Source organism: Symphodus melops, assembly GCF_947650265.1.
Source record: "Symphodus melops genome assembly, chromosome: 2".
Lineage (NCBI taxonomy): Eukaryota > Metazoa > Chordata > Actinopteri > Labriformes > Labridae > Symphodus > Symphodus melops.
Window position 1 is genome coordinate 11,723,718 of NC_136692.1, and position 15,813 is coordinate 11,739,530.

At 39.1% G+C, this 15,813-nt stretch overlaps 1 protein-coding gene across 1 annotated transcript in view; it reads left to right on the forward strand.

The window, feature by feature from the left end:
* Positions 1 to 15,765, forward strand: part of tll1 (tolloid-like 1) — a 42,585-nt gene extending 26,820 nt beyond the window's left edge. The window contains exons 16-22 of the mRNA XM_079334891.1: positions 760 to 920; positions 1,034 to 1,214; positions 5,181 to 5,306; positions 8,449 to 8,576; positions 11,976 to 12,189; positions 13,055 to 13,305; positions 13,867 to 15,765. Coding sequence (XP_079191017.1) covers positions 760 to 920; positions 1,034 to 1,214; positions 5,181 to 5,306; positions 8,449 to 8,576; positions 11,976 to 12,189; positions 13,055 to 13,305; positions 13,867 to 14,001 — 1,196 coding nt within the window. The 3' untranslated portion in view covers positions 14,002 to 15,765. The remainder of the gene's footprint in view (positions 1 to 759; positions 921 to 1,033; positions 1,215 to 5,180; positions 5,307 to 8,448; positions 8,577 to 11,975; positions 12,190 to 13,054; positions 13,306 to 13,866) is intronic.
* The last annotated feature ends 48 nt before the right edge of the window (positions 15,766 to 15,813 follow it).

Here is a 15,813-nt window from a genome sequence, read left to right on the forward strand (position 1 = left end):
TGAAACATCTGACAAACCACTTCTGACGCAGAGAGAGAAAGCTCTTCTAGAGACACATCCAAATTGTCATTCTGCTGTTTTTTTAAGATCTTTTTTTTTCTTTTTATTTTCAACATTTTTTTTATTAATAACTAATTTATATTTGGGAAAAATGACTTGGAAAAGGGGATTTTTAAATTGTTTATTATTTAAACATTTACACTTTTGTGACTCACTTTCTTGACATGGATCAAGGTCAAGGAAAACAATAATACAAAAGAAAACCTCTCTTAATCTGTTCACATATGTTGTGCTGTGTGTGTCATGTTACCTCTTTGAAATAAAAAAAAAACAGGTAGTGATGAGTCCCCATTGATGTTTCACTTTTCCTTAGAGCTGTGTCCGGTTCCTCTATGACAAATATTCCCATTGGCCTCATCAGTAAAAACAGACTGCACACAATGACGTACCTGTTTGTCCTCCACATTCCAATCATAACTACATCATATCAGAAAAATAATCCTTCTAGCTAAAAATAAATGCAGTGTACAGCTGTGTTTTTCACATTTCATCATCATCCTGAACTCAAAACCATCCAATGAAACATGTCAGCTCAGGCTGCAAACTTGTGGATTTGAGTGGTAGTAGTTGTAACTTTCAAAGGTAGTGCATACGAAAGCTTCCTTTTTACTGTAGAAATGTTCATAGTTGTTGTTATACAAAGTTTTTTAGGCATGTGCTGTATGTGTGTCTGATTTGTTACTTTGTTTTTGTTGCTAGCTGCATGTGGTGGCCTCCTCTCTAAGTTGAACGGGACCATCAGCACTCCTGGCTGGCCTAAAGAGTATCCACCCAACAAGAACTGTGTTTGGCAGGTGGTTGCTCCCACTCAGTACCGCATCTCCATGCAGTTTGAGGCCTTTGAGCTGGAGGGAAATGAGGTGTGTGTGGTTCTGTGTTTGTGCTCTTGTGTTGTCCTTCTGGAGAAAGGAAGATGCAAACCAAAGTGTCCATTGTGAAAATGAGTGTTACTTAAGCCCTTTTCTGTGTTTAGGTCTGTAAATATGACTATGTGGAGGTGCGTAGTGGCCTCTCTTCAGATTCAAAGCTGCATGGTAAATACTGTGGCACGGAGGTCCCTGAAGTCATCACGTCTCAATACAACAACATGAGGATCGAGTTCAAGTCCGACAACACTGTTTCAAAGAAAGGCTTCAAAGCTCACTTCTTTTCAGGTAAGACACATCACATATTTGAGATTGTGTGTGTTTGTTTTTGTTTGTATGTATGTCTTATGATCATCAGGAATTAGGTAGAGAATTACATTTTTGTTTTGAATAACTGAAGTGTAGATGGAGAAAAAGTAACTTAAACGAGAGCAATGAGAAAAGCGTGTGGAAGTTTTAATTTCAGCATAAAAATGGATTAATGTGCAGTTTTCAGGGCTGCAGTTCCAGACCTACTGTACTGTTCTGACTTATTTTTATTGAATTAAAATGCAACATCATTTTCACATGTAAAATAGCTGTACTTTAGCTTTTAATGTGTTGATTTTGCCTGATTTATCTATCTGTAAAGATAACTAAAAAGTGGCAACTTCTTTGAGTCTTCTCCCCGCCCTTACTGTGTGTAGATGTGTGTATGTCTGCGTGTGTGGTCAAGTAAACATGACGTTTTCCATATTTGTGTGCATACCCCTTTGTTTTTCTGCCAGTGTACACATGCTGTGTGTGTCTGTCATGCTGTCATGCTGTGTCTCCTGAGCCTGCAGCGGCCCTCAGCCCTCCCTGCACCCACCCTGCACTCTGCCCTCTCTCCCTCAGACAGGCTGACTCAGTGTCAGGACCGTATGATTGTGTTTGAGTCATGCCAGGACATAAAGCGCGGTCGCTCCCCCACTCGTGGCCATGTCAACAACAAGCTGGCAACCTCATCAAAGGTCAGAGGTAACATGGCCTCACAGTCGGCGTCTCTGATTGGCTCTGGTGTACCACGTGACGAGGGAATGGATAGATCCTGTTTTAACGAAGTGGATTGTTTAATCCATTCTTCTTCAGAGGGTAACATGTGCTTGTCCCAATTCCATTTCACATACAACAATTTTCTAAGTGACAAAAGAGATGGATGATAATACAATAGTATTTTTTAAGAAATATTTACCTGAATAATGTTGTCATTCCTCACATTTTGTGGTTTACAAATAGAACTTGGTTTGTTGTAAACATCTAATTATAAATATGTATATAAATAATATAATGAACATGTTATGTTATTTGTGCGATGCTACATACATCTAGCATAATTTGTTATATTTCTATAGTTTAAAATCCTTCTTTCATTGCAGTAGCTACACAAAATTGATGCAACAACTTTGCAATTGTACAATAAGTTTTGGAGACTACAGCCTGTTTTAAATTGGGGATCAGTCAAATTCAGAAAAATAATAATGTTGTTGTTTATCACAAATATCCACCATCTATCCTATTTCCAATAAAATTACGGCCAGGGAAAAGAAATACATTTGTTGTATGGAATTGAGACAAATCTATGATATCCACATTAACACACAACAAATATCCCACTTGTCTTTTTGAAGGGGGGAATTTGTTGGATGCTCACATTGGAATATTAATAATTTTCAGAAGTTGTCCCGAAGATAAGATCAAATTTTCTCTTTTATTACTGTAAAGCATTTACAGTAACTAGAAGGGAAATGGATACCTGATCCATAAGGCAACTTTGGTGTAACATTTTCAGCGTTTCTTCTCTCTCAGAGGAATACAAATGTCATCTGGACGCACTGATCACATTCATCTACAGAAACAGTTAGCAAAGAAACTACTTGATCAGACAGAGATAATGTTTGTATGTGATCAAAGTTGCTGTGTAAGTGTGTCTGGTTTTGTCAGAAGCTTCAAGTGATAGCTTTGGGATGGCAGAAATCCAGCAGCTTTAGGGAGGTCCCTTCAACATCCCACACACGATTAATCCATCCGAGTGTGTGTGTGTGTGTGCGCGCGTGCGTGTGGACATTGTGTTGCTTGACCTGACGAAAGCTACAATGAACACTGTGTAGCATCCACTGCAAAGCTTCTTAGCCTGCGATAGGACGAGACTGAGCCCACAATAGCATCATAATACCACCTCAGACACAGACTCACACACAGACACAATGAGAGAGAGACACACACAGAGGAGGATTTAGTGGTTTCATTAAAAACAGATCTAGTTTGATTCAGAGGCTCTTGAGTAGAAGTGAGACTGTAATTCCACATCTTTTTATAGGAAATAACAACCATGCTCTTCTCAATCTCCCACACTCACTGTTTTTATTTGTGACCATCTACAAATCTTCCATCTCTCTGTTTCTGTCTGTGACGCCATCATTTTTTGGAAGTGTACCCCGCTCTGTTCCTAAAAGGCCTTTGTTAACAGTAACACCCAGAGGAGAAGACGTGCTAAGAAGGGTGAGGGAGAAAAAATAAGCAACACGGTAGAAAACACCTGGATTGTGTTGCTTTGTATTTTCTTTTTTAGTCTACAGATACTTTAATACACTGACTTCATGACATACAGCCGCTTGTCAACGGCTTTGTCTTTATGAACTCACACAGTGCAGCCAAACATTGTTCAAGCTAGCAATGAACTTCAGTGTAAGTACTTTTTGAGGTCCTTTACATTTCCAAAAATGTCAAATATGCACAGCTACATTTTGGGCAACATATATAATAGATTGGACAAAACATTTAAAAACTGTGCAACCAAGTCAAGATCAGGCCGAGGGTTTGAATATGTGAACCACTGCATAAAGCTTTAATAAGGAGATTTTAAACATTGCTAATGGATGTAAATAAGATGATCACGGGACAAAAGGGTGCTTTTGGTTTGCGAGTGTCTGCTTATTTTTTGTCGTCACCAAAAGAAAGAGAGTTTAAACATCATGTTTGTGAACACAGTTTATGACAAGCTAGGATAAACCACTGCAGGGTGTAACTTTGCGTTTGGTATACAGTCACTGTAGCAGTAACTATACTCTTAGCAAACTCTTGGGAAAAAAAGCAAAAAAGGGGTCTCTTTCAAAAAGGTTGAGTTATTGTCTCAATTAAAGAGCCCTTTACTTGATGTAAAAAAAACTTTAAAAAAAACTGCTAACAAAACCAGCTCCCACTAAATGTTTCAACTTTACTCTATCAAAATCTTAAAACACAAAAAATAAAAACACCACAAAAAAAGGTGTTAATTTACTATTGAAATCGTATTTTATGATATTCTTTCACCAAGAATGTTTGGGCTTCCATACGTCCTACCATGCAGTGTGATAGTGAACAATTAAAATCCCAGATAAGTAAGTTTTCGGTATGTTCCCCAGGTGAATAATAAAAAAAAGAAAACCTTGAAGATTCAAAGACAGAAGCTATTGTCCTATTTCACAGTTTCTCCTCAGCTGACAGATCAGACAGATTTAGCAGTGGTGGTCTGGGCCCCGGAGAGCACAGCTGATCTGTAAGCAGCTGTTATGGTCAGAGAGTTTGACCACAGGCCGACAATGACCATGAACCAAAAGAGAAGGACAAAGACAGTGTTACAGGCCAACAGAACCACACACAGACTTGCACAAACTAATTTACTTAACCCTTTGTAGTCTCCTGTTGCTCTCTTTATACTTACTTTTATTTCATGTGCCTTTCGTTTTCGTTTTTATCTTTTATCATTTCTATGAATGTGTTTACAGCTTACGTACAAACAGACATTGTTTACACTTTCAGTGCACTATTCCTTTCCCGTGGTAGGTTTAGAAAATGCAAAGTGTGGAGAAATCCAAAGCTTGTAGTCGTGTGTAACAGTTGCTAAGCTAATAACTATGAGTGCTGGGAAAGGGATTTTGCATGTTGTTAATTGACCCTTTCTCTTACCTTGAACACTAAGTCCTGTCATAAAGTTTAAACCTCATTTTAACATGGATGACCATGTTGTGTGGTGTTTTATCTGTATTTTTGTGTTCATGTTTGTCTTTGTTTGCCTTTTTTTCTTTTGTTTTCTGTTTCTTTTGTTGACTTCCTCTTTCTAGTTTGTTTGATTTCTGCTTGCTCCTCTCCTCATACCACTGTTTCACCAGCTTTGCCCTTTCCCCCCTGCCTTGCATCCCGTCACGTTCTTGTTGTTTCCACATGAGTGATGTGTTGCATGTGTGTCTCTCACAGACAAAGATGAGTGCAGCAAGGACAACGGAGGCTGCCAGCACGAGTGCATCAACACAGTGGGTTCTTACGTTTGTCAGTGTCGCCACGGCTTTGTACTGCATGAGAACAAACATGACTGTAAGGAAGGTGGGTTCCACTCACATTCACATCAGCACACACACTGGAATAAAAACTTTGGAGTGCACATGCACGTGCTGCCACATTCACACAAGCACACGCTTATTCACAAGAACAGTCATCGCCCATCATACAGCCCTTACTATGTTTATCCACATCAGAATCCACATGACAACAGACTGGTCCTTTCCATTTAAGCAGAGGATTTTATTAACAATTTTTCATTTGTACTTGGAGCCTGCAGGCAGAGCTGTAGACGAAACTTAAAGACGCAGTCAGATTTGAAACTTGAAAACGGTCGAATCTCAAGCTTTGACCGAGTAAAGTAATTACAAATTGCAACTTGAAATCATTATTAACACAGCCTCTAAGTAAAGGTTGATATGATGGGTCATGTTAGGCTTGTGTCGTCTCTAATTTTGATTATACTGATCCATAACAGATTTTTGTGCTTGACCAGGAATAATCCAAATGTACTTTTATCTTAAGTCATCTAACGGAACGCTTGAATTTCTCTAAGAGGAGTAAGGACAGAAAATACAGAAAGCAGGACAAGCAGGATTTGTTAACTGTAATTAGAACAGAAATAAACAACAAAAGAAAGTTTCTCCTGCTTGCCTCTTTGTATTGTCACATGTCATGCTGTACTTGAGGAGACCGCCTGCCTCCCTCCTGTCCGACCGGGATAGTTTCCGTTTTGATCTCCATAAATGTGAACAACCAGATCAGGAAGTTTTTAGGAGCACTCCTTCTGAAATTCTCTAGAGATGTTCAGGAGTGTGTATGTGAAAACGTCCTTACTCTGACAGACATGTAACTCAACCTCGACCTGTCTCAGAATACTTCAGACAGACAGACAGAACAAGATCTTGACATAATTTATAAAAAGCTATTAGCCTTTTGAAGACACACACACACACAAAACTGTTGAGTTGACATATTATACTCATCTCTTTGAAGTTGAACTTTTGAACGTTTACACACACACAAACCTCATAAATACACACATACACGCACACACCTCACTAAAGGGTTCCCTGTGCTGATCGTAAAAAATGCTCATGTTACAAACATCTGGGACCTTGAAAGGTTTGCATGTAGCGCTGTCTTCCTGTGTGTGTGTTTAAACAGTCTGACCTACTAACCTTGCATACTCATGTACATTCATATTCCATCACACAGATTGTGTGTGTGTTTGCTTATCAACATACAGGAATGTATGTGTGAAGGTTTCTACAATCAGAGATGGAGTGACATTAACTGTTAGCGTGTTAAATTAAAGGACCAGTGTGTCGGACTAAGGGGAATCTAGTATATAACCACCTTTGATAGGATTCATTGTGTTTTTGCTATGTAACAATCTGACTTTGATATTAAAATGGGCAGTGTGTCCTCCTCAGTTAAGCCCATCATGTTATGTTTCCACTTTAGCCCACATGGGACAAACCATAAGGAATCGACCAGGGATTTTTTTTAAAGGAGATAGTAAGAAGGGAGGGCTCAATCAGTTGGTTGCAATATGGGATCTTACCACTGGATGACACTTAATCGTATATTCTGGTCCTTTAATATGAACTCACCATTTAATTGATAGTTTACCGGCAAAAAGTGTGTAACACTGTGTAAGACTGGCAGTGGGAAAGACAAGAAAGCAAAGAAGGCAAAAATATATTCATATTTGTCTCAGGGTGTCAGTCTAATCATTTTATTCAAGTCTGAAAGCGAGTGTTAAACTTGATACTTTTGGGTTAAAATACTGGTAATAATATGATGCGGTGTTATATTTGTACGTTTCTTTTTTACTTGACAATGTGAGAAGATTCTTTTGTTGCTATGTCAGACATCACAAATCGGGATCATGTGGTTAGCAACGCTTCTTAACTGCACAAGTTGTGAGCGTCATGTGTTACAATAGTCTGTTTGGGTTCTGACGTTTGTATTCAAAACATTGTGTGTTAGAGACGTCTCTTTTTCAATTCATTCACTGTTCTTGTCAGTTCATCCACCATGTTCTGTTCATGGGTTCAGTGTTGTCTGACTCTAAAATAAAAGTTGTCAATGTGTAATACATCTTGTTGTCTTGTGCATGCCTCCTGCCTCCCCGTCACCCTCATTAATTCATGGCGTCCATTAAACTCACATCATACACACAAACATGTGCAGCGTGTTGATTGACAACTTTACCGCTTCAACCAGTTTGTACACAGCCCACAGCTGATGTGTTGTCATTAGTATGACTAGTTTGTCTTTTTTAGTCTCATGCCCATCACTAACCCGCGAAACTAAGCTGATATAATGCATCACATTTTAAAAGTGGAAGCGTTTTAATTGGTTTCTCTTTACTAGCATTAGCACTGTTCTTGTTAGATATGCTAAAACAAAAACATTGTCCGCTTCATCCTCTTTTTTAAAACAACCGAGAAGCCACGTGGGTCCCATTATTAAAATGTGTTGCTTTAGAGAAGATCAGAACACAATTCAGAGATGTGGCATTTTAATTGTGTCGGTTACCGTGAAGGCAGCGCATCATTTTCATACTCGTGGTTCAGTGACCCCTTTTGCAATGTTTGAAAGCGTCTACGTTTTGAATGTGTCTCAGTTTGATGATTGAGGTTTCCTTCAGTTTGTCAACGTATTACTGAACTCATCAAGAATGGATCCTGAAGTCTGCCTGAAAGTTTTCCTATTAACCCACTTACAAAGGGCTTACACTAAAGAAAACATTGAATTCAATAGGTACTCTGGCCAGCTGCTTGTAATTGAAATAAATCACATTTATACCTTGTCTTTGGGTCTATACTGTGGAGTTTGGTTTTGACTACATGGGGATCACTTTCAGAGTTCAAAATGATCTCCTAACATAATTCTGTCAGATGTATTTCTTGTGTGCTATGCTCAATAAATTTAAAAAGACAGGTGGCGTAATGTTGCAGTGTGTGCATTAAAAGCATGCGTGCATGTGCTCATGTGAAATATATTCCGAACGTGTCGTCAGGATGTGTTCTTTGAAATCTTTTCCCTTTCTTTTAGTTCTCTCGTTTCTCTTCCTTCTGTTCCCTTTCCATTTCCTCTGACCTTTTCCTGTGCAGCCATGATTTTAACTTCCTCTCAATGTGTGCGCTTTCTTGGGTGTGTGTTTGTGTCTGTCCAGCTGAGTGTGAGCATACGATCCATAGCCCCAGTGGAACCCTGAGCAGCCCCAACTGGCCAGACAAGTATCCCAGCCGTAAGGAGTGCACCTGGGACATCACAGCCACGCCAGGACACCGAGTCAAGATAGTGAGTGTGATCAAATCGAGCAGATTTCTGGACTTGTGAAGGATTTTTCTTTCCTTTAAGCATTTTTGGCTTCATTCCTTCCTCAAAATAATGCATTATTCTGTCTGTAGGGTCAAATCTTATGTAAAGGCCTCAGGCTTCCATCGCTCCCCCTTTCTTCCTTGAGAAACTCTCTCTTTCCCATGTTCCCCTTATAAAGCCCAAATGTGCAAGCGGAAAAGGGTGCACGTTTGTATATTCAGGCTAACTGCAAGCGTGTGCTCATGCGTTTTGAAAGAGGCCTTGGGCAGCAGCCATCTGTGTCCTCGTGTCATTCTGCGCGTGTGCGTTTATGTTTGTGTTAACCCTGCATGCCCACACACACGCATGCATTTGTGCATTTAAACATTTATACGTCACAGTGGATAGTCCTCGCCACAATGTGTTGAGGTCATACAGCTGTATGTATATGTTTTAGAGATCGATCAACATATTGATCTGTGCCTGTTAAAACAGGGAGTAAGGAGAGGAGATCATCTCAACTCCCTCACTGCATATTAGCTCAAACCGATTGTGTTTGCCGAGCAGCGTACGCTTTGATGCAAATGGAGTTTCTGCTGACTCAAGTAAATCCATAGCCATCAATCCATCCTTCCATACAGACATCAGACTTTGCCTTAACCTTAGTTATTACAACTCACTCCAACTTTTATCCTATTTTCAACCTTTTTTTTTTTTTAAAGATTTATTTTTGGCGTTTTTATGCCTTTATTGTAGAGGGAGGACAGTGGATAGAGTCGGAAAGGGGGAGAGAGAGTGGGGAGAGACATGCGGGAAATGGGCCACAGGCCGGACGCGAACCCGGGCCGCCCGCGCGCGAGGACTGAGCCTCAATACGTGGGGTCGCGCGCACTGCCGCTGCGCCACCGGCGACCCCCAACCTTTTAAACATTAAGAACTAACCCATACCTTGGTGTTTAAACTTGGCATTAAGTATGTTGAAGAAATGAGGACTTCACATCTGTAGCCTCTAGTTTCAAAGAGTGTAGTAAACTCCCCTTTAACTAGCATGACACAGACAACAACATGCACAACAAGCAGCATTATTAACACCTGCAGGATAATAAAATGCATGTACCAGATGTTTTAACAAATTGTGTCTCTTTACAAGGTTGTTTAGATTTTCATCTGGACAGCAGTTTGCAACAAACTCTTTACCGTTTCTCAGTCTTACTTACTGCCATTCATCTTTCCATTTGACTGAACTTGCCTACTTTCCTTACTTCACATTCTTCTCAAAGTCCTGATACTACTTTTCATATATATAACAATCTGCTCTTGCTATGGGTCATAATATCAGTTCATCAACAAATATATTTACAGTAGATCACTTTACTAAAATTCAAATGCGTCTCTCATACAGGAGCACACATGCTCACATTCTCACAGATAATCCACTAAAGTCCACTTATGTTCACAAACACAGCGCAGTCTTTACAGTATGCACGCTTCATTCTGGTCTGGACTCATTGTCAGGTGCACAAGTCAAAAATGTGTATATATAAATACAAACTGTACAAACACAGGGCTGTCGGTATCTGTAAGCTATTTGGATTTGCCTCATCATGAGCTCAATACTTGTTTTTTAAATCATCAACTGCAACTCGTTGTGATAATCTCTAATCACTGTTTACGTAACAGAAACATTACATTACATGAGCTGTGATGATGAGAAACGCATTCAGCAGTTTTTGCATTTGTTTTTCGATGTTTGGCAACGTGTGAGTAACACAAAAAATACACATAAATAGGGACATGTGTTCTTGTGCGTGTGTTTTTTTTTTGTGATCTGTGTGTTGAGATTAGCAGGAGTGCTCTAAGTATTCAAAGTAAAGACATCACAGCAGGATAAATTTAATACCAGAAATCTGAGCAGGGATGTGAAGGTCACTCTGTTATTGCTTCTTCGCTCGCTGTCACTCAGAAACCCACACACACACACACACACACACACACACACACATACCTACACACACATACCTACACACACACACTTACCTACACACAAAATTCATGCACACATTCACACTCTTAATTCTCTCTGGAGTAGTAAGCAACTCCATAAACCCTCTGTCTCATAAACTACAGTAAGAAACATCTGGAAGCCATCATGACCCTACAATCAAACACTTCCCTTCTGAGTAACAACATCCTCACACTGGTCTACCTTTACTCCTCTTTCTTCTTCAGTTGGTTAAAAAAAAAAAAAAGCCGGCGTTTGTGGTTTAATGAGAGCGATGTGGAAGAGGTCTGCAAGGTGTCATGACTCAGCAACTATTAGTCATTAATTTGATTATAAATCGTGACAGAGTGTATCTGTTTGTCTGTTTGCAAGTCACGACAAGGCGCAAGGGAAACAGAGGGCTTATCTGTTTTTAGTAAAAAATACCTTCTTATATATATTTTACTTTGAAAGAGGTAACTTGATAAATAGCCATGGAAAATGATAATGGACATTCACAAGTCTACAAATACAGCAGTTAGCCATTAAATGATCAATTTCTATCTATTTCGGTTTTGACTTGTCTTCTTGTAGGCACATAAGACTAGAAAAGTGATCACAGAGCATTTACCAAGTAGGCTAAGTCATTTGGAGATCAAAAAAAAAGTTGAAAAAAACTCAAACTCAAAATGAATGGCGATGTTGTTGCTTATATGTTTACATTTTTTGTAATGTTATCCTTATTGAAAAGTGTTGACGTCAACTTTTTTACATCCATTCCTTTCACCTTTTAAAAAACCTTAAATGAGCACAGAGGAGAATGTTCAGTTTAAGTTAAATGTTATCTCTAAAAATAACGATAAAAGTGTTGATGGGATCCAAATGCAATTCATGAACATTCACGTAGTTTCCTTTTTGGAGCTCCTCTTTCAAGACCTACTGTTTGGAACTTTTGGTTTGTAAACGTTTTGATAAACCCTCTGAACAAAGTAAACCTCATTTTTATCCTAAGTAGCTTTTAAACACAAAATAATCTCATCCTGCTAACTTTTACCATTCAAATGTATCACTCGTGACTCTCTCTGTCCAGACATAAATATTCACTCCTCTCTTTGATGGTCTTGTTTGTTTTAGTCTGTCATAGGGTGGCATCCGATTTAATTTCAGCCCGTTTCAGCTAAAAACTCCCTTACAGGAAAATTACATCTGAAAAAAAAACCAAACAGTAATGTGTCATCCCGGTAAAAGTGTCCCATATATTCTGGGTTATAGAGGCTCTTCTGCCTCACACGTAATCTTTGGAAGTACTTTTTAACATGGTCGCTATTAACACTGGACTTCAGTTGGCAACATTTGATCTTTAAACACTAACTGTCTCACTCTGTGACCTCTCACTTTCTCTCCTTCTAACTTTCCAGAGCTTCAATGAGTTTGAGATCGAGCAGCATCAGGAGTGTGCATATGACCATCTGGAGGCCTTTGACGGGGACAGTGACACAGCCGCCATCTTGGGCCGATTGTGTGGCAGTAAGATCCCGGAGCAGCTGGTCTCCACCGGGAACAAGATGTATCTCCGCTTCATTTCTGATGCCTCAGTACAAAGGAAGGGTTTCCAGGCTACACACTCTACAGGTATGTGTCTTTGTATCTGAAATATCTCTTTGTGCCACATTGAGTGAGATTTTGTGTCTCCAAAGTATCACTCAAAGTCAATTGCTCCTACAGTATTTCTCAAGCCTTCATAGTTTTATTTTATTTTTAGGATCGTTATCTCCCTCTAGTGTGTCAAAACTGCATGTACAAGTCAAGTTACAACAAATGTATTTAGGAAGCACATTGAAAAACAGCAGCAGTCGACCAAAGTTCTGTACGGAGCATCAAACAGCACTTAAGGCAAGGCAAGTTTATTTATATAGCACTGTTCAGACACGAGGCAATTCACAGTGCTTTACAGACATAAAAACATAAAAACATTAAAACAGAGTTTAAGGAAAGAATGCAAAATACATCATTAAAAGATGGGGATGCAGGTGAAAATACTCGATAAAGGAACAACTGTTAAAACTATTAAAAAAGGAAGAATGTGTTGCAGTAAGGCAGACAGTATATTTCTAATTGAAAGCCTGAGTGAATAATATAGTTTTAAGGCCTGAGCAGCTATAAAAAAGACAAAAATAAACAACATAGAAAAGGCAGAATGAAAAACATCTCCTACAGCTCCCCTACTACTTTAAAATTGTATTTATGTTACTATTTTATTTGTTTTTTTTTTTACTTTTTTGATTCTGTACTGCTGCTGCTGCAATGCCCAAATTTCCCCATTGGGGATCAATAAAGTAGTATCTTATCTCATCTTACTCAGGTCAGGGGTTTTCAAACTCTAACATATACAGGATTGTTTTGAGGCAAGAATACAAGTTGAAAGACGTCCATAAAGACAGACTTTAATTTAAATCATTAACCAGATAACACTTCATTCTTTCCTGTGTCTACGCAGAGTGTGGAGGTCGGCTGAAGGCAGAAGTTCGCCAGAAGAACCTTTATTCTCACGCTCAGTTTGGAGACAATAATTATCCGGGTCACACTGACTGTGATTGGCTGTTGACAGCTGAACAGGGCTACGGTGTGGAACTGAGCTTCATCACTTTTGAGGTAGAGGAGGAAGCTGATTGTGGCTACGACTACATTGAGCTGTACAACGGGTACGACGCCAACTCCCACCGACTTGGTCGCTTCTGTGGTTCAGGGGTAAGAAATGTCTGAAGACTTTTCTGATGCGTTTTAAGAAACAGGGAAACTGCGGTGTGGGAAACAGGACTGTGATATTTAAGATGTTAGTCAATTTAATATTAGTCTTTTTATGGGAGATGTTGACAGGGACTGTAAGGTTACATATTGTGCTGTTTTGTTTTTGAAGAAAAATCCACCATTTATTACTTTTCTCGTACTATACAGTAGCTTTCTGGTTAATACTGAATGTCATTATGATGTTTACATTGTAAAGACTAACAAACAGACTCTGGGGCTAAAAACCTGAAAAATATGAATATAAAAATACACAACACACACACATATATATATATATATATATATATATATATGAAAATTTTTTTAGTTGCTGGGAATTCTGCCGCTCTTTTGACTCTTATCTGAAACCACAATCCTAAAAATATGTACAAGTTCCTAGCTAGACATAAGAATGTTTAAGAAACATAGAAAGAAAACACTGAAATTTACTGATTTTATTTTTATTATGTGAGAATGCCTCTGACAGTCTCTCCTCATGTCTCTCTATTGTCCCTTCTTCAGCCCAGGGAGGGGATCTACTCTCCCGGAGGAGCTATGCTGATTCGTTTTCATAGCGATGACACAATCAGCAAAAAGGGATTCCACATCCGCTACACGAGCACCAAGTTCCAGGAGAGCCTTCACACCAGGAAATGACTTTAAATGATCCATGACCTCTGATCTCTGTGCAACCCTGACCTTCACCATGGCAACCAGAAAAGTACAGGCTGTCCCCTCGTTTTGGACACTACAGGCAGACATGGACGTTTGCCAGCCAGAGGGGGAAGACAACACTTAAAACATTAGTCTCCATGTGGCTCCATATCTCACTCTGAGATGACAAAAATAAGAAGATATTAAAAAAGGAGCTTTGGCTAATTAGTGGAAATACGCTGAGGAGATTTATCACCGGATACTTGGATACCCTCAATGTGAAGGGAGCATGGTTGAACATCAAAACCAGTTTACTGAGATACTCTAATGGTGCAAAAATGCAACAAAGGAGTATAAACACTCACATAAATGTATTAGATTAATATTCACCAATTATAAACTATGGATGCTTAAGGAACTAAGGCTTAAAAAAAGAAGAAAATGCCTCCATAAAGGGAGTTATTTTCTGACTCCTTGATCCTTGAAGTGTGCAACTTACTGTGATAAGATGGCTGCTCATGTCCACAGAAACTCTACAGACATTTTCATTGCCTTTGATGCCTGGGAACTGGTCTGTTCACCCAGCTCAGAACGGCTGCAGATGATTTGATTTCATGTCTTATTGTAAAAAAAAAACAAACCTTGTGTTTACTGTATGTGTGTATGTGTGTACAGAAAAGAGAACAAAAACTAAAGGCTGAAGGCCGTCATGTTGTCCTTTTTGCTTAAAGCTTATGCTGACGACCATCGTGTATGGCAATAATATAAAAAAGGACAATTTACAAATGATCTGTGATGCTAATGTTAAGCCTTGCATTATACTTTGTGTGTGTGTGTGTGTGTGTGTGTTTTTGAGTATGAAAACCATCTTCTAACAAGTGGAGCAACTTTTTATGGATGTCTTCAGTTTCCATCTCAACCTCTCGACACCCAATTCTTCTTTTTTTTCCAGTGGATATCGGAAAAGGGAATATTTTCACAGCTGTCTCTTGGAGTGACTCAATTCAAAATGAAGGAGAGATTCCCATGGTGCTAAAAATAAAACGACACTGACTGACAGACGACTGCCGATGAAAGTAAAGACTTTGTAATGGAGATGCAGTCGGCGTGCAAACAGCACACTACATCAACAGCACTAGTCCTGTGGAACTACAACTTTGCCTTAGAACCAAAATGTATGCAGAGGTCGCTGTGTTGAGTCAGCGGAGCGTCTTATGAGTTTTTTTGGCAGCGAGTCTCAATTAGTTTGGGTTTTTGAATGGTCTTATTGTGAACAACAAAAAAACATGGGAAATGTAGACTGTGTGTGAGATAGTGTCAATGGTGCATGCGTGCTTGTGTGTCAATTTTTGTAGCTGTTAGAGATACATAAACACACACTTACATATCCGCAGAAACACAACTCATTCGTGTGTATTTTGCTCAAACAGACACTTCTGTCCCCCGTCTTGGTATTTTGAGCGAGGAGTGAAGTGAGGTTCTGTAAAATAAAGAAACAAACAAGGTGCACACAGCATGCATCCTCTCTGTGTTGAAACGCAAATCTGTAAGTGCGTGTTATAGGAGATAGTAGAGAAATAATGTGTGTGTGTGTGATTGTAAACTGTATGATTTTACATTGAATCTTTCATCACTGTACGTGCCAATTTCCAGGTGACCCTGATCCACTGTAGTTTTGTTTTCTCATTCCACCTCAGTGTCTGTAGCTCAAGAGACACTGACATGAGTCCTCTGCAACAGTCATTGAAATAAATACTTGTATTTCTGTTTCATTGATTATTGACGTTTTGTTAATTAGTTTGTTTATTAGAAATG